Source organism: Lineus longissimus, chromosome 2 (assembly GCF_910592395.1).
Source record: "Lineus longissimus chromosome 2, tnLinLong1.2, whole genome shotgun sequence".
Classification (NCBI taxonomy): domain Eukaryota; kingdom Metazoa; phylum Nemertea; class Pilidiophora; order Heteronemertea; family Lineidae; genus Lineus; species Lineus longissimus.
In genome coordinates, this window is record NC_088309.1 from 16730105 (window position 1) to 16748279 (window position 18175).

Consider the following 18175-nt stretch of genomic DNA (forward strand, 5'->3'; position numbering starts at 1 on the left):
TTCAGTATTGTAGAGACGCTACTGGTGAAACTGTACATCCAACTCCTTCGCTGGGTATTACCGTTGTGCCTGACGTGATGTCTGACAGGCGTCAATTCCGTTACCTTGTCCTAAACGTCTTGACGTCTGATGTGTTGTTACGTGACGCCAGCTTCGCCCCTTGGGATCGTAAGTGTGTCGATGACGTCACACACAGCTTGGTAACGTTTAGTGCTGATTGGTGGGGTTGTTGCCAAGCAATTCTGCACGGGTTTTGACACGTTTTATTGTCAAAGGCTGGGGGTTGGGCTTGGCATTATGTTTTGCGAGTCCCTGCTAACGGTTTCGTTGATATGTTCAACTCATCAGATATCTGACCAGTGTGGTTGTGTGACGGGTCTGGTGCTGTTACCAGATGAACTCCTGCTTAAATAGTTGTAAAGGTTGATATTGTACTAAATTTTGTTAGACAAGTCGAGAGCTGACGCCCGTGAGCTCTGGGGTGTGGAACCATAAAGGAACCTGTAGTCCAGCTGTAGATTTCTGTTGACAGGTTATGGAGACGTAGGTGTTGTGAGTGGGTTGGAATTCTAAACGATGTTCAGGATCATTCCTTAAAAAATCCTCGGCTCTATCCGTAGCGGAATCAAAACATATTGTTTCCCAAATCACTGTGCAAACCATGTCAATAGGCTAAAAGTCAATTTGAGAGTCATTAGAAAAATAATAGGGCTTCCCAGGTTACTGTTATAGCTTACAACTCCCAAATGTCTAGAAATTTTCAGGAAATATGTTTAAAAATAAAACCTCTACATATTGTGTTTAATACCATTACTCAATTTTATTTTGTTGACTTTAAACTTGACTTTTTTATGTTAACCCGGTGGACCCTGTTTAGAATGACTGTGTTTTGAGCACAATTGCCCCTGTCTTTTCCATTTTTAAGAAATGAAGAATTTCAAAAACATAGGCTTGTGGTAATACGTCCCCAATCGGTAGAGGGTGCGTTGCAATAAAATTGATTCCCTTCAATTTCAGATAATGTTGCTGGTCCATTTTCAAACACAGGCAGTGTCGTCATTGACAAGAGCAACCTAGCTTTATTCACTCTATCTGGGAATGCAGCAGGTGGAGGAGTTCCCGTCACCTTATCAGCTACTGCTAGGTTTGAAAGTGATGTAAGCATTTGAATTTGGCTGTAGTGCTAGCAATTTACCCATCAATCTATCAGTGATAGTTGTTACCAGGAATGTTTTTCATATTTTAATTTGTATGCATGGCATTTGTCTAATTTTACCTTTAACATGTGTAGGATGCAAACTGCCAAGCGCTTGGTTGAAAAAATGTGGCACCATGTTTTGGAAGGGAAGTTTGAGAACACTGAATTTGATAAGTTAAAAATTCTTTTGACACCTATAAAGTAACTTGAATTTTAAACGACTTGTTTTGCAAACTTGTTTTGCAGGTTGTACAACAGATGCTGCAACAGTTGTTGGTTTACAAGCTAACATTCACTGCCCGTGGTGAAAAATTCTTTTGATACCTACATACCTAAGTTACTTGAATTAAACGACTTGTTTTGCAAACTTGTTTTGCAGGTTGTAGTAACATGTACAACAGATGCTGCAACAGTTGTTGGTTAGACCAAGCTAACATTCACTGCCGGTGGTGAAAAATTCTTTTGATACCTACATACCTAAGTTACTTGAATTAAACGACTTGTTTTGCAAACTTGTTTTGCAGGTTGTAGTAACATGTACAACAGATGCTGCAACTGTTGTTGGTTACACCAAGCTAACATTCACTGCCGGTGGTGACAATATCACTCAAGCTGCAGCTCCAAAAACAGGAAATGTGCCATTTACGTAAGTGTCCCTTTGACTTGAGAATAAAGAACAGAACAATACAAAAAACCTCTGATTTACGTCTCAGTCAAAGGACGAAGCAATGTAGGGTTCAGTGTCATGCTCAATCAAGGACACAGACAAAGCAGTGGTGGTCCAACCCACAACCTCCGTATTTTGAGCCGAGCACTGAAACCACTCCTGCTGCTGATCAGCCATCTGTAACACTTAAATGTATGAGAGACCAATTGCACTTCATGTAGGAATAGATGATGTGGATTTTATCAGAATCCTGTTTTAAAGGGGTACACCGTTCGTAATTACTGGTGGTCCAGTTAAATAGAAATCCACAAATACACAACACCTAGTGCAGTTATTGTGATTACAATTTTGTTGAAACTTGGTATTCATAGTATTTGTATATCTGTCTACACAAAGGCAATGCTGAGATTTATATTTTTAGAGTATGTATTTACACAATTGACAATTTTCAAATTCAGCTACAAATTCAATTTTTTAACAAACGATGTTGGCCTTTAATCAGAATCCTGTATTAATGTGGATGATTTTTTCTAACAACAGATAATACATCCTATTCACAGCACTGGACAAGGTGTTACTTTAGTCTTAATCTTAGTTCAGCAAGAGCGAAGTGTAAGTTCAGTACACGTACATGCATTTCACCTTGATCAAATATAAAGAACATTTCCTCCCGTGATTCTGTTTAGAACACATGCACTGAATAACAGCTTGATATTTATTTCAGAATAAATGCTCAAGGTGAAGGCCGTCCAGTTCTAGTCACCTGTTCTGGGGTATCAACACCTGCTGACCCAACACATATCCAACAGTTCACCAAGGCAGAAAGTGATACAGTGTAAGTACCCGTCCTGGATGGGCACATCTCTTGACAGTGTGATGAACTGATTCCAATATTGTCATATTCCACTATAATTGTTCATTTGAAACAAATCATCAACTTTACTGAGCGCCAAGAGGGTAGAGGACTTTCAATTAATCCGTAGAGGTGGCACTACAAGACGTGTACCTTTTCAAGGCAATGACAACGCCAACGGCTGATGATGTCCGAGGTGTCAAAGGACTTTGTGTGAAATGAGCTTACAGAGCCAGCAAATTACGATGTATCAGATTTCACGGAAAGTGATTGGTTACCCTGCCGATATTTCACCAGTTTTGTTGTTTTTCTGGTGTGAAGACTTACCTCCTCATAAGCCCTATAAAATAACTGATTGCACCCCCTAGTGGATTGGCCACTACTCATTAAAAACAACTTTTATCTGTTTAGAGCCTACATTCATTTTAGTGATTCAGGAAAATATCTTAAATATGCTCTCCCAATGTTGTAAGGAAGGGAGAAAATACTTCATCATGTAAATGTCTATTTCAGATATATCCAAGTCACCGAACCTGCCACGGTAAATTTCTGCACATCGTCCATAACAGTTCCAAATTTATTCGGGGTTTTAAGTGATACATTCAGACTTCAGTTCAGGTATGATTTGATCAGTGGTCTTATTTCATAGGTCTTGATACTTTGCTTGAGAATTGTTAATGGCGTAGAAAACGTGGCAGTGACTACCATCAATGAGCAAGTGCGAAAGAAAGAAAGAAGACACAGGTACAGATTAGGACTCGTGAAATGTGTCTCAATCTCCCTAATCAAATGCTTTTAATGCTTGAAATGTTGAAATAGTCATCCCCTGTGATGTCACACGCCGATGGTGCAATGTGCTCGCGAGTTGCATTGCATCTGTTGTCCTGGAAGACCATTGTTCTTGTATAGATGTCGATACATTTTTAGCTCTCCTCTGGGGATATTATACAATACCGTGGCGTCCGTCGTCATCCGTTAGCGGAGCACGTTTCGTCACCGCTAGGGCTGGATAAAACTTGGTGTGATGGTAGCTTTGGGCAATATGCCCAGATGTATATTTCTTTTTCGTGATATGACCTACTTTCTGACCTCCAGGTGGCCATCTTGGAAGTTGTTTTTTGGCTCACCGTCAGGGGAGTCTATACGATAGCCCTGTGTCCGTCCTCGTCCGTATCCTGTGTGGCACGTTTCTTAACCGCTTGTGCTATGAACTTGAAACTTTGTACACATTATGACCAAGGTCACATGACCTCTGGTAGGGAATTTCGGTCTGGTCTGATTCTTCACCTGGCCACCAGGGGGCTAAAACCAAAAACTTAAAAAGTGCGATAAATCGTTTATTACTGATTTGTTTTAGCAAGAATTTTTATGGTGGGTACCTCTAGCAAGGATACATCACATATCATACGGGTTTTTGATTTGACATACTTTTCAAGGTCACAGAGGTCAAACTCTAAAATTTCCCCGATAGTGGCACGTTTTGTCTTTATTCGTCCTATAGTCTTTAAATTTGGTATGTAGACACCTGTTACATAGCTCTACATCTTGACAAAAAATCAGGTCGATGTGGCGTACTTTTCAAGGTCACAGAGGTCAAATGGTGTGAATTGGCCGTTTGTGTGTAAATATTGCACGTTTCTTAACCACTAAAGCTATGAACTTTAAACTTGGTATACATGACCCCCTAGGTCAGATGACCTGTGACACTGATTTTCGGTCCGGTCTGATTCTTAACTTGGCCACCAGGGGGCCAAAACCAAAAATTTAAATAGTGCCATATCTCGCTTATTATAGACCCCACATACAACAAATGTGGGGTCTATATTGAGATTACTAGGAGAAGGTACTAGGCTTCTGCATTCTTCCCAGGTTATATTATGGAGGTAGTCCAGCAAAACTGCTATTTCAACTGAAAAACTGTCACCCCTGTCCCATCAAACTAAACTCGATTTAGTGCACCTGGCAAAGATTTTTTCGAAATTCGGATAATTTTGATGACTTTGAAGCGTTTTTATGCGCCGATTTTCTGATTTGCTTTCAAATCTCCGACGCGATTCTGTCAATCACACGTACATTAGCATAAGCTTCGCCCCGTAATGGTGACGTCATATCCTCATGCATCATGGCGGCGGTATCTCTTTGCCGAAGTCATGGAAGTGGCGAGCTGTCGAGTATTTTGAGCAAAGAACGACGGTTGAATGTAGGAATAAAATAAAGGAATAGCCTTAAATGCTTATCGATGATCCATCCTGCCCATCTGAAAAGGTTAGGGTGCTGTTTAAGTGTTATTGTGCATGTGATTTTGAGAAAGCGCGAGCGTGTTTGTCCAGAAATAGATCATCCGCGAAACGGAATAGACTTCACTCCTCCTTATGTGTACTGTGTGGGCCCGTGGGGGCTATCGAATTTGCTGCCAAGCAAATTTCAAATTTCTAGTTACTGATTAGTTTTTGGTAAACATTTTATGGTAGATACTCTTAGCACGGATACATCACATATGATACAGGTTTTTGATTTGACATACTTGTCAAGGAAGGTCACAGAGGTCAAATGGCATAAATTGGCCATTTGAGCGTAACTGTGGAACGTTTGTTAACGCCTAAGGCTATGAACTTGAGACTTTGTACAAAGGACCCCCTAGGTCAGCTGACCTCTGACCCTGAATTTCAGTCCGGTCTGATTCTCCACTTGGCCACTAGGGGGCCAAAAGTGAAAACCTAGAAAGTGTGATATCTCGCTTATTAGTGATTCGTTTTCAATAACATTTTTATGGTAGGTACTCCTAGCAAGGATACATCACATATCGTATGAGTTTTTGATCTGACCTGCTGAGGTCACGGAGGACGGCGTAAATTGGTCGTTTGATTGTAACTATGCAAGTTTCTTAACCACTAAAGCTATGAACTTGAAATTTGTTACACATGACTCCCTACGTCATGTAACCTCGGATATCCAATTTCGATCTGATCTGGTGCTCAACTTGGCCACCAGGAGGCCAAAACTAAAATAGGTAAAAAGTGCAATATCTTGTTTATTAGTGACTTGTTTTTGAGAATATTCTTATGGTACTTTATTCCAAGCAACGATACATCACAATGTCATACCGAGTTTGGTTTGACTATACTATACATGTACAATGTTTCTTGAATTCCAAAGCACCAAATATCTATACGGTGAGCACAATGGCCCCTGGCCGTTTCATTTGCCTCTTTGAAGCTAATGGTTGTATGTAAAGTGACGACATTTTTATGGTGGGTGTATCTAATAAGGTTAAATGACATATCACCCGGGTTTTTGATTTGACCTACTTTCAAGGTCACAGAGGTCAAAGTTCACTATAGTATAGTTCTCGACATCGACACAATGTGACGCTACAGTAGCTAGCAGATACTGGATGACCGAGAAATATGACACTATACCTGAAAGTTATAGACTACATGAAACTGTAATCCACCAAATTTTTTTCACTATCGTAGATTTTGCAAATACGATTCACAAAAATAAAAATCACAAAGAAATATTTTTGATTGCATTTCTTTATAATCCACCTAAATAAATATCGTAACAAATTAATTTTTTTCTGAAAGATTTGGACTTGCAGAAATAAAAAGGTGTTCAGATTTGGCGGTTCACCAAAATTGTATGAAATTTTTCTTCAAAGAAGTTTCTATGCATTGTTTCTATTTCAGTGATACAGTCGCAGTGGATGGTGTAAGCGTCACATGTAAAACTTGTACAACGTGTCCTGATGCTCCTTTTGGTAAGTACTTATTACAAAAAATCCTTGTTTGACCTCTTGGCCAAAAAAAGAAGAAAACAGCTAGTTCTTATGGGCTTTTGGACATGTGAAACGAATGTCAGATTTAGAAAAGGTGGCAGATACACTAGACCTGTTTCAGTCATCAGTCTGATTACCAACCTAAATTTACAAAATGTGATATTTTTTTGTCCGTCTGGCAAAACAATCGGCACAACGCACTTGGGGAAAGGGAAGAAAAGTATGACAAGTGGGAAAACAAATTATGTTTTTCTTGTTGAAAATGATTTTATGACTGTCAGAGTGGCGCAGTGTTAACAACAGCGCCTGTCACCGCTGAGGTCCCGGGTTTGATTCCCGGTCGGTCCCGGTACACTCATGTGATAGAGATTGCGACTGTCTTCGACAGCGTGGGTTTCCTCCGGATCTCCAATTTCCTCCTACTTACATTACAATTGTCCAATATTGTTTATAGAACTAATAATGTCCTTGTTGACGCTCAGATCTCAACTCAACAGACAATACTTATATGATTTTATGACTTTTCTGCATAACTTAAACTGTGTCTAGACGTGTTGAGCGACTGCTAAATCCATTTAATACAGCAAATTAGTTGCTTTCAGTTGCTTATTCTACTACATCATACATGTAAGCAAGAATACTTAAAGACTTTTAAGTAACCTGTTTTTGGATTAGGTTTTCTCTACTTTAAACCACGGATGTAGAACAAAGGGATTAGCAACTACAGGCTATGACGTCATCATCAGCGGACAACGATGTGTTAGTCTCGAACTCATCTCGAGCAATGACTTGATCGCGAGACCCAAGCGATATTTCTCGTTTGAAACTCAAATATCATGTTTAGTGTTATAACGTTGATATTTGATGAATAGCCGATGTATAACATTAATCTTATTTACCTAACATTGAACTCCTATATTAGGTATCTGCACCGAAAGACCATTAGATTTTGGGGAAGGTTGATGTTTATTCATCTTTGGATTTCGTCTGCATCATCAAAATGGCCGAGGATGTTTGGTTTACTTGTAATGATATCTCTTCAGAATTGGCTACAAATATGTAAATGTCGGCCTCCATGGACCAGTGCAGTTTTTTTGGGCGGGAATGTGTTTCCACTGTGCCACTCCGACAGCCCATGTACCCTTTAGTAAGAGCCAGTCACATTTGTGGAAATATTGGATTGTTTATGAAATAGTGAAATGCTCTTATCTTCCTTTACAGTTGTTGGGACCTCGCTTGCCATTACAATTCCAAGCAAAGTTGCTGCAATAGGGAGTGATTCTATTGATGTAAGTGCATTAGAACGTCCTGGTATCCAAAAATCCTTTCTTTTGAAATGTATGCAATATTTCTTGTTTCTATCAAATATAAGAACAGTCCTTAAACTTGATGTGTCCTGATTTCAATCCAGAGGTCAAATTGAAGGTAATGACAAACTTTGACCATCATTTGAAGGAAACTCTGACCATTTTGAGACCATTGTTTGTTATTGTCTTTAAAAGAGAGAATGCCCTCCAGGTAGAGGTATCCAGTCAAAGGAGAACTATTGTGATATGCCTTGTCTATTCCATTCTTCAGATGGCCTACAACTGGACAGGTTCTGGGACAAATGTAGAGATTCGCTGTGTTGGGGTATCACAAAATGCCGGCAACCAATACCTCCCGGCAACATCCCTCGGTAGGTCACTGCAAAATGATTGTCAAAATATCTGCTGTCAACTTTGTTATCCTAAAACAAAGTTAGTTTTGAAATCAGATATTTGTTTTCTTAAGCAGGAACTAATTTTGGGAATTAAAAATTACAAATAACTTTTACCTCGTGGGATAGTTCACCTATATCCAATATGGTCAGTCTCAATATAAGATCACCACCATTTTTCTGTGACTGATTATTCAAAACACGGCTTCAAATGATACTTTTTTGCATATTCTCAATATCACAATCACCATTAGTCTGTGACTGATTATTCAAATCATGGCATCAAATGATAATTTTGTTCATAGATCTGATTCAAATCGAAAGTAAGACCCGAGGTGATTACGATCATTGTATAATCTGCAATGCCCATGAAATTATCTGAGGTAGTATCACATTCAATTTGCCACACAGTCAGGCTTCGATTGCTCATGCTGATGTTGAAATATCATAAATAATGTTGTCTCCTAATCGAAAATATTGGGAATTATGTCGTCAGAAAATTTGACGCATTTTCCAACCTGGGATCGGGGTGTATTTTCCAGAAATCAATGCCACTGGTAACCAAATTGTGAAGAATCGGTTTTTAAAAAAAGTGAAGAAACAGGCAGTGTGCCGTGTGGTAGCATATCTTTTGGTTGGAATGAAAGTTTCAGGACATCTGCTTTGTTTGTAAATCATCCTGTCTATTCATTCATTCTCTAGTTTCAAATTCAACTGTCCATAAATTTAACCTGCAGCGACTTGGCGGCTGCCACAGGCAGGACCGCAACTTCTCCCAGCAGGATTATTGAAATATCTTTAAACTGCAATAAACAATGCACTAGAACGGGGTGTAACCGGCGTAGGCCTGCCTGAAATTCACATGCCATGTCCAAAACGGCCTCGCAACTCTGGCGGAAATCATTATTAGGGATCAGCATTGGTGTGATACTACACGTGGCGGCACATGGTGTCAAGCAGGGGTATTATCCTCCTGGCTAGGTAAATCCCACACCCAAGTTGTCCCTTTAAGGAACTGTTGCTAAACTGTCAATGAGATTTTTTTTGGCACACATTTCAACATTTCACAGCCATAATTTGAGTCCATCTCCTTTGGGAGAATAATCAAAGATTTCCTGATTTAAACATTATTTCCATACCGACAGGTACATCTTTACACAGGGTATTGAATCCCATGTCATTTCCTCCTGTTCATCCTCATATTGAAAACAGTTGAGAGAGCTGCCTGCCTCTGCACTTTGTTCATACACTTAGCTAGGCCTGATGCGGTGTGTTTACAGTTTCCTTCGGCTATATTACACTTTGACTAGGATGGAAATTGTTTTAATTGTTCTAAAATCATGAAAAAATGACTGCATGTTTTACAATTTCTATGTCTCCTTTACTCTTTTTGACAAGTATTTTACGCATTGCTTGTGTAAAGGAGCGGCAGTTCTGAGTACTGTCATTAAATATGTGGTGGTTACCTAGTCACTTTGGTTCTACACTTGATTCGTTCTTGCATGACCATCTGTTTGCAACAATATTGATGAATTGAAATGTGGCAAGTTTTTAAAACTAAATGCATTGCATTTCAGGTGTCTCTGCAACTTTCACTTTCGAGAAGGGATCTATAAAGCTTCTTCCTGCAGTGCAGCTGGTCAGATCCAGGAAATTCCAATCGCAACTTGTATTAGACACCGCACTGTCTAACCAGGCGCAAGAAGTGACCTTTGATTGTACACTGGAGCAGTTCAATGACACCAGTACCCTTGCAGACGCAGCTCGCAATCCAATCTGTCGGGAACTCTCTGTGATTCGTGTGCCGACAGCAAATACAACAGCCGGTAAAGCTTCGATTTTATATCTCTCCTCTATTTCCTGAACCATGAATGGCATATCCCTTTAAAGGCAAAATGCGTTTTTAACTTGGATAGTTATGCACAGCACTTATTGGCTCACCATAGGGGTCTATACAACATCGCTGTGTCCGTCGTCGTCTGTACCCTGTTTAAAAAAAAAACGGTGGCACGTTTCTTAACCGCTGGGGTTATGAACTTGAAACTTTGTACACAGGACCCCCCCAGGTCAGGTGACCTCTGTCAATGAATTTCGATCTGATCTTAATCTTTACTTGGCAACCAGGGGGGCCAGAAGTGGAAACCTAAAAAGTGTGATATCCCTCTGAGTGACTCGTTTTCGATAACACTTTTATGGTAGGTTCTCCTAGGAAGGATACATCACATATCATACATGTTTTTGATTTGACCTTATTTTCAAGGTCACAGAGGTCAAATAGCATAAATTTGCCGTCTGAGTGTAACTGTGGCATGTTTATTAACCGCTAAAGCTATGAACTTGAAATTTGGTGCACATGACTCCCTATGTCATGTTACCTCTGACACCGAATTTTGGCGATCTGATTCTCGACTTGACCACCAGGAGGCCAAAATTAAAAAATGTAAAATGTACAATATCTCGCTTATTTGTGACTTGTTTTCGATTATATTTTTATGGTGTACTCCAAGCAAGGATACCTCACATGCCATACTGACTTTAGTTTGACCTATACTAAACATATAGCATGTTTCTTAACCAGGATGAATTCCAAACCAACAAATATCTATACGGTGAGCACAATGGTCCCTGGCCTTTTCATTTCAATTTTTAACATGATTGTGTTGAAAAGCATGCCACAGCATCCAAGAGGTAACCTTGTCTATTTCTTTCAGCACCAACAGGTGGCCCTACAGTCCCCACTGTTGCTACAACTGCTGCTACCAATACTGGTACCAATACAAGCATACAATGGACGCTGAAGACACAGAAATTTATATTCAAGGTAAAGTGATTACTGTGTGAAATTTCTTCATAATCAGATGTATGCCAAGAACACATAATCACTTCCTGAATATTTTGAGGACATGTTTATAGACACGATTGTCCAGGATGAATCATCATGTTATATCTCAAATCGTAGGTTTGTCTCCTCAATCAAACTGTCTCCAACGGAATACTCTCATGACATATGGGACCCACCACGGCACAATGAGTCGCATGTCGCACAGAAGATGAGCCTAAAATGACACCAGGACTTAATAGAGGAAATTGATATACTCAGATTTCACAAAAGGCAGACAATAGTGAAATGAACAACCAGTCCGTCTCAGCCTTTCAAGCTCGGAGCGACATGCGACTCATTTTGCCATGGCGGGTCACATATACAATGTAAACCATGCCACAGCTTGATCTTTATTTGTGATTAGGTGCAGAGCCTTAGTCCTTCTTGAAACTTAATCAAGGGAACTGGGGGTCCTTGAAAGTTGCCAAGAATATTATCTATTTTCCTTCTTAGGGCTAATGTATTCAAGTGAGGTCAATCCACAGACTTATAACATTGTGGCTCAAAAGAAAGCTGGACTGTTTCATCACAGCTCGTTACGCATAGTTCTCACGGTGGCTGAAGTATCGGTTTGCCTAAGAAAAATACCTGCTCACCTGGAGAGGAAATGATGATACAAAGAAACATACAGAAGATTAGTTAATTTTGAGGGGCGTATGCCGTAAGGCCCGCATTTATTATTTTTATCCGATTGTACCCCTCCAACACTTTTACAATAGGAGGGCATTGTTTCTATTGTGTTGCAAAGGTAAACCAATACATGTACCTATACCCTCCGTGGTCCTGCTAATCATGTGAGGTTAACCTTTCTTCCGAAGGAGTCCATCAAAAGAACCTTTCTGAAATCATTTGAAATCAACATAGCTTCAATTTCAGCTTCAGCTTTCAACTTCAATTTTCAGAGTTATCTAGTAAAGTGTTGGCAATAGGTACCACCATTTTGGCCTGAACCTGATATCCAAAATCAATTATAAATCCTTCAAAATGAAGTGAATGCCGATTTAAAACCTGAAAAGCTGTTCTCTGGGAAAAAGCACAGACTCCCACCCTTGATAATGGCATTCACTTTATTTTGAAAGATATTTAATTGCTTTTAGATTACTTCTAGCCAAAATAGTGGTACCTATTGCCAAGCCTTAACCTACCAGTGCCATGCAACAGAATGATATTGACACCATTCTACTTACATTTGAACAATTTCTTATTCCAAATGGTGTCAATTTTTTTTTCAGGCAGGGCAGCATTATAAAACTGTGGAGGCAGAAAGATCAGCATGGCCCGCATCAACTACTGCTGAACTCCTGTTGCTTTCCTGCTGTGCTCCAAGTGGTAGTGACACTAGTCCTAAGTACATCAACAAGACAGCTGCAGCTATGGTGTTGAGTTACCTGGAACCAAGTTATGAGGTTAACGTAACTGCTGCTGGTAAGTCAATACTCTTATGCTCTCTGTGTGATCAAGGGTCAATGTGTATCTTATAACCCCCCCCCCCCCCCTCTAATCCCCTGCCGGTATCTATCCAAAACTACGGTGGCTGGGAAAGGACATCGAGAAAAAAAAAATTCTCGGTGGGACGACTTATTATCTCGGGGGGACGACTTATTATGTCGTGGGGACGACTTATTATGTCGTGGGGACGACTTATTATCTCGGGGGGACGACTTAGTAAGTCGGGGGGACAACTTAGTAAGTCGGGGTGACGACTTATTATCTCGGGGGACGACTTATTATCTCGGGGGGACGACTTAGTAAGTCGGGGGGACAACTTAGTAAGTCGGGGTGACGACTTATTATCTCGGGGGATGACTTAGTAAGTCAGGGGGACGACTAATTATCTCGGGAGGACGACTTATTAAGTCGGGGGGACGACTTATGAAAGCGAGGGCGAGTCCTGGCTGTGACTGTCTCATCTCTCTCGCCATATCAATAACTAGGCAGTGCGGCGAAGACTGATGCGGCCTGGCTGTGACTGTCTCATCACTCTCATCATGTTGTCAACACGGTGGAGCAGCCAGGACTGATTTGGCCTGGCTATGACTTCCTAATCTCTCTCATCATGTTGTCAACACGGTGGAGCAGCCAGGACTTATTCGACCTGGCTGTGACTTCCTAATCTCTCTCACCATGTTGACAACACGGTGGAGCAGCCAGGACTTATTCGACCTGGCTGTGACTTCCTAATCTCTCTCATCATGTTGTCAACACGGTGGAGCAGCCAGGACTTATTCGACCTGGCTGTGACTTCCTCATCACTCTCATCATGTTGTCAACACGGTGGAGCAGCCAGGACTTATTCGACCTGGCTGTGACTTCCTAATCTCTCTCATCATGTTGTCAACACGGTGGAGCAGCCAGGACTTATTCGACCTGGCTGTGACTTCCTAATCTCTCTCATCATGTTGTCAACACGGTGGAGCAGCCAGGACTGATTTCGGCCTGGCTGTGACTTCCTAATCTCTCTCATCATGTTGTCAACACGGTGGAGCAGCCAGGACTGATTCGGCCTGGCTGTGACTTCCTCATCTCTCTCACCATGTTGACAACTTGGCAGAGCTGCCAAGACTGATTTGGCCTGGCTGTGACTGTCTCATCTCTCTCACTATTTATTGTCAACTACGTTGTAAACATAATGCTCAAAATTGATTCATGAAAAAGGCAGTAGGGCAATATTATTATTAAGTTGTCAACATGGTAAGTAGGGCGAAAAGGTCAATCCTTGCAAGAATGCGGAACAGAACTTTTCCGCTCAAACTTGGACGATACAGGGGTATACCCCTGCAAGACAGAAATTGTGATAAGAATAGTGTTTAAGACGAATACCATTTCCTTCTGAATGTGATAAATATGACACAGAGAGGAACCAACTATTTAATTATTTTGCTATGTCATTTGGCGTGGACGTGAGGACTATCTCATGAGAAGAAATATTGAGTGTGCTTCTGTCTGGCCCAGCGGCTGATCAGGTTGCGGACTACATACGTCACATTTATGCATTGCGTTACTGAATACGCAGTTAAAACACAGTTTATGTTGCTACCATCTTGTATTCAAATATATGGATTTAAAATTATTGTATTGTGTCTCATAAGCCTTAGTAGGCTGGCGATTTTCTTTTTCGGTGACACATAAATAAAATGTATACTTCTGGACCTGGCTGTGTTACGGGTTTTTAGCTCACCTCTTAGCAGAGGTGAGCTTATCCCATACCGTGGCGACGGTCGTCCGTCGTCGTCGTCGTCGTCGTCGTCCGTCGTCGTCCGTTAGCAGGGCACGTTTCGTAACTGTTAGAGCTATTGAGTTGAAACTTGGTACACATGTACCCTTATGTAATGGCACCTTGGAGACCAAGTTTCGGTCCGATTCGTTTCATGGTTTGGCCACCAGGGGGCCAAACGTTAAAAGTGAAAATATGCAATATCTCCCTTAATAGTAGTCGGGAAATTTTGAAAAAAATATGGTAGGTACTTCTAGCAAAGGTGCATCATATATCCTCCGGGTTTTTGATTTGAACTCCTTTTCAAGGTCACAGAGGTCAAATGGTGTAAATTGGCCGTTAGGATGTAACGATGGCACGTTTCTAAACTGCAATGACTATTGATACCAAATTTGGTAGACATTTACCCCTTAGTCAGGTGATCTCAGGGACCGAAGTTTGGTCCAATATGATTCACCACTTGACCACCAGGGGGCAAAATCCAAAAACCTTAAAAATGTGATTATTCCTTAACTTCTTGCCCGATTGCCACCAATTTGATATCATGGGTACATCTAACCACCATACAGTATATGTCACACAGGTTTTTAATTTGACCTTCTTGTCAAGGTCACAGAGGTCAAATGGCGTAAATTCGCCGTCAGGCCGTAACTATGGCATGTTTCTTAACTGCAATGATTATTGATCACAAATTAAGTACACATGTACCCCTTGGTCAGGTGATCTGAGGTACCGAAGTTTGGTGCGATCTGATTTGCCGTTTGGCCTCCAGGGAGGGGGCCAAATCCTAAATTCTTCAAAATGCCATTATTCCTAGTAATGACTTGCCCGATTGGCACCAATTTTATATCATAGGTACATCTAATTCTAACAACCATTCAATGTGTCACCCGGGTCTTCTTTGATTTGACCTACTTTTCAAGGTCACAGAGGTCGAATGTTATGTAAATTGGCCATTTTGGGGAAATTGTAATTGCTTGGACCTGCATCAAACCTAACACTACATGACACAATACCATGCTCTTTATCCATCTTTCCTCCACATGAAGTGAGCACAATGGCCCTGGCCATTTCATTTTTGTTTGTCTTTGTTTTAAGGGAAAACTAGGTCAAATGGTGGAAAATGGCAGATTCCTTATTGGTGCCTTTGTCAGTGCTCTAGCGTACTCAGTTTTTGACGGATCCTTTTCATTTTTCATATGTATGTATATGACCCTAAAATCTAGGTCGAGTTCGATTTTGGGTGCGGTGTGATTCTTAGTTTACACACTAGATGGCTTTTTCTGAAAACCTTAAAACTGGTCTAGCTCCCATATCCTTTGAGGTATATATCCTTCGAACTAAGATGCTCATATTTCCACTGTAGGTGCAGCTATTATTAGGTACATCATATACAATACAAGTTTTTGATTTTACCGATTTTCAAACCCCCCCCCCCCCAATTCCTACTGCCAAGCGGGCACAGTGTCCTTGGCACTATTTTTTTATATGGCCTTAGGCAAACTCATGTAAAAGCTTGTGTGTTGTGGTATCAAAGTGGCTTACTTTCATTTTCATACCCCCTCTGGCCATTGTGGGGGATGGGTGGTCACAGAAAGAGGGGTCATTATCTTATCAGAATCTGTTTTCTGTATTTTATCATGGTCTGGGGGTCATACTGAACATAGCACCAATATTTATTATGTAACAGCCCTGTGAAGTGTGGATATAACATTTTCTGATTTTCTAAAAGCAAATTCAGTGCCCAAAGGCCTAGTGGTTAATTCATGATTAGTTAGAGAATCTGAGACAAACTTTACATTCATTGCACTTGCAATGATAGTGTCACCCAAGAAAAAGCAGTTCCCCAGCTTGCAGAGAATCAGGCCGGCCTTCCAACTTGCTGAGCTGGCCTGTCCTTATAAAAGAGAAAGTTTTTCAATGATGTTGGATAAAACTGTTGTTTGAGTCTTTACCAAAATAATGTTGTGTTCATGTGTTAACGAGGGCAGTATTATATTTTCATATACCACATATATTCCCAGAAATACCAATAAAATGTTGGTTAAAATGCAATATTCGTAATTCTTTGGCCATAAATCTTTCATGACATGAAATGTGTCATGGAGGACGTAAGTTTTGAGGTAACGACTTCACGCCGATTCGAAAGCCAATGGCAATAGTGGGGAATTACAATGTCATGACGTAACAAAAAGCGTAACGTAGGACGTAATGATATAACAATGAATATGACCTTTCTCTGGATTGCACCCAGTGCATTACAGATATTTTTATTGCATCGCAGATTGCATCCTAGCTTGTGCGATAATTCTTTCGAACTTTCTCGCATATTTTTTCTTTAAAACATTAGTTTTAATGGGGTTTTAAGTGGCGGAGACTTTATTTTAAAGCAAAAGCATTCCTTGAAGACACTTTCCATGATTTTGGAGAAGTTTGTACATATAGCATCAGGCCTTCTTTTTGTGGCAAATTTTGATGTTTTTCATAGCATGTCTGACGGATCAGTGCATTTAGGGTATATGGTAAGATTTTTGGATATGCTATCCTGGCTGTGAAAGACATATCTTCAGTCACAGAGTTTGGGAGTAGAGGCAACAACTGGCATAATTTTGGGCCTACTAGTAGATCATATCATAAAATGTAGGTTCTTATAAGCATGATATCCAGGGAAAAGTTACATAAACAATTGGTACAGTGCTTGTGTGCTTTTTGTGATGCCTTCCAGTACGAGACTACCACCCTCTGATGTAGAACCTTTATATCATCAAACAGTGAGACCGGGCAGTAGTTTGCTACTTCTTACGGGTAGCATGAGACCAGTTTAGCCCAGTTTAAATCCTCCACCAAAACTTGCCACCAATAAATTGGCAATTTTTGAAGTGAAAAATTGCTTCTTCTGACAATTGGATATAAGAAATAATTATTCTGTATTTACTTTCAGCTTTAGCTTCTAGTTCTGTGGAGACTGAGATTAAAAACCCTGCCTTCGTCAACCTGTCACCATGTCCCTGTGACCTCCTCAAGGGTGCGTGCGATGTCAACTGCTGCTGTGATACAGTAAGTACAGTAGAACCTCTCTATTAAGGACCCCCTTGGGACTGACAAGTGCTGTCCTTAATAGAGATGTGTCCTGATTAGAGAGGTCAAATTGAATGGAAACAACCAATTTGGGACCAAAACTAGTGTCCCAAATAGAGAGGTTGTCCTTAATACAGAGGTGTCTGCTAAGGAAGGTTGAACTCTGCTACTGTTGGCCACTGGTGCTGTCGCTGGTCTTTGCAAAATCGCTGCGTGGCTCACTGGTACTTTGTGAGGTCGAAGTGGCTCACTGGTATTTTGTGAGATGGAAGCAACTCACTGGTACTTTGTGATATCAAAGTAGCTCGCGTGGTACCTTGTGAAATAAAAGAAGTTCATTGGTACTCTGTGAGATAAAAGTCGGTCACTGGTACTTTGTGAGATGAGTAGCTCGCTGGTACTTTGTGAAATGAAAGTAGCTCACTGCTACTTTGTGAAATCAAAGTAGCTCACTCGTCAGAGTCGTACCTTGTGTGGTCATTGCTGCTCACTTGCACTTTGTGATATCAAAGTGGTGACTGCATGTATTTCAACAAAAACAGATAATTTTGTTTGTATTCAGATTTCTTGTTTTGACTAAGCATTACCAACTCTCTGTTATGTGTGTTGATTCAGCTGTCACACAGAGTTAAGTCGCTTATGTGTGCTACTTCTATTCAGTCAAATGCCTGGCCCTAAACAGATTTCTTCATTACCTTGTGTCTAACATTTCTGAAGTAGCAAATTGCTGTTCCTTACCAATGGAGCCTTATTTCTACAGTCACAATAAAAATTGCAAATAAAGAAGTAAGAATGTTTCAATACCTG

General features: G+C 40.6%; 1 protein-coding gene across 2 annotated transcripts in view; it reads left to right on the forward strand.

Annotated features, from left to right (window-relative positions):
* Positions 1–18175, forward strand: part of LOC135482681 (tectonic-2-like) — a 43691-nt gene that overhangs the window by 2085 nt on the left and 23431 nt on the right. Inside the window, exons 2-12 of one of the 2 annotated variants that reach the window (XM_064762936.1) lie at positions 1018–1157; positions 1723–1844; positions 2590–2700; positions 3232–3336; positions 6408–6478; positions 7718–7785; positions 8075–8174; positions 9773–10021; positions 10907–11016; positions 12309–12501; positions 17232–17347. In XM_064762936.1, coding sequence (XP_064619006.1) covers positions 1018–1157; positions 1723–1844; positions 2590–2700; positions 3232–3336; positions 6408–6478; positions 7718–7785; positions 8075–8174; positions 9773–10021; positions 10907–11016; positions 12309–12501; positions 17232–17347 — 1385 coding nt within the window. Of the gene's footprint in view, positions 1–1017; positions 1158–1722; positions 1845–2589; positions 2701–3231; positions 3337–6407; positions 6479–7717; positions 7786–8074; positions 8175–9772; positions 10022–10906; positions 11017–12308; positions 12502–17231; positions 17348–18175 lie in introns of those variants that run through there. The other variant, XM_064762937.1, reaches the window with a different exon arrangement.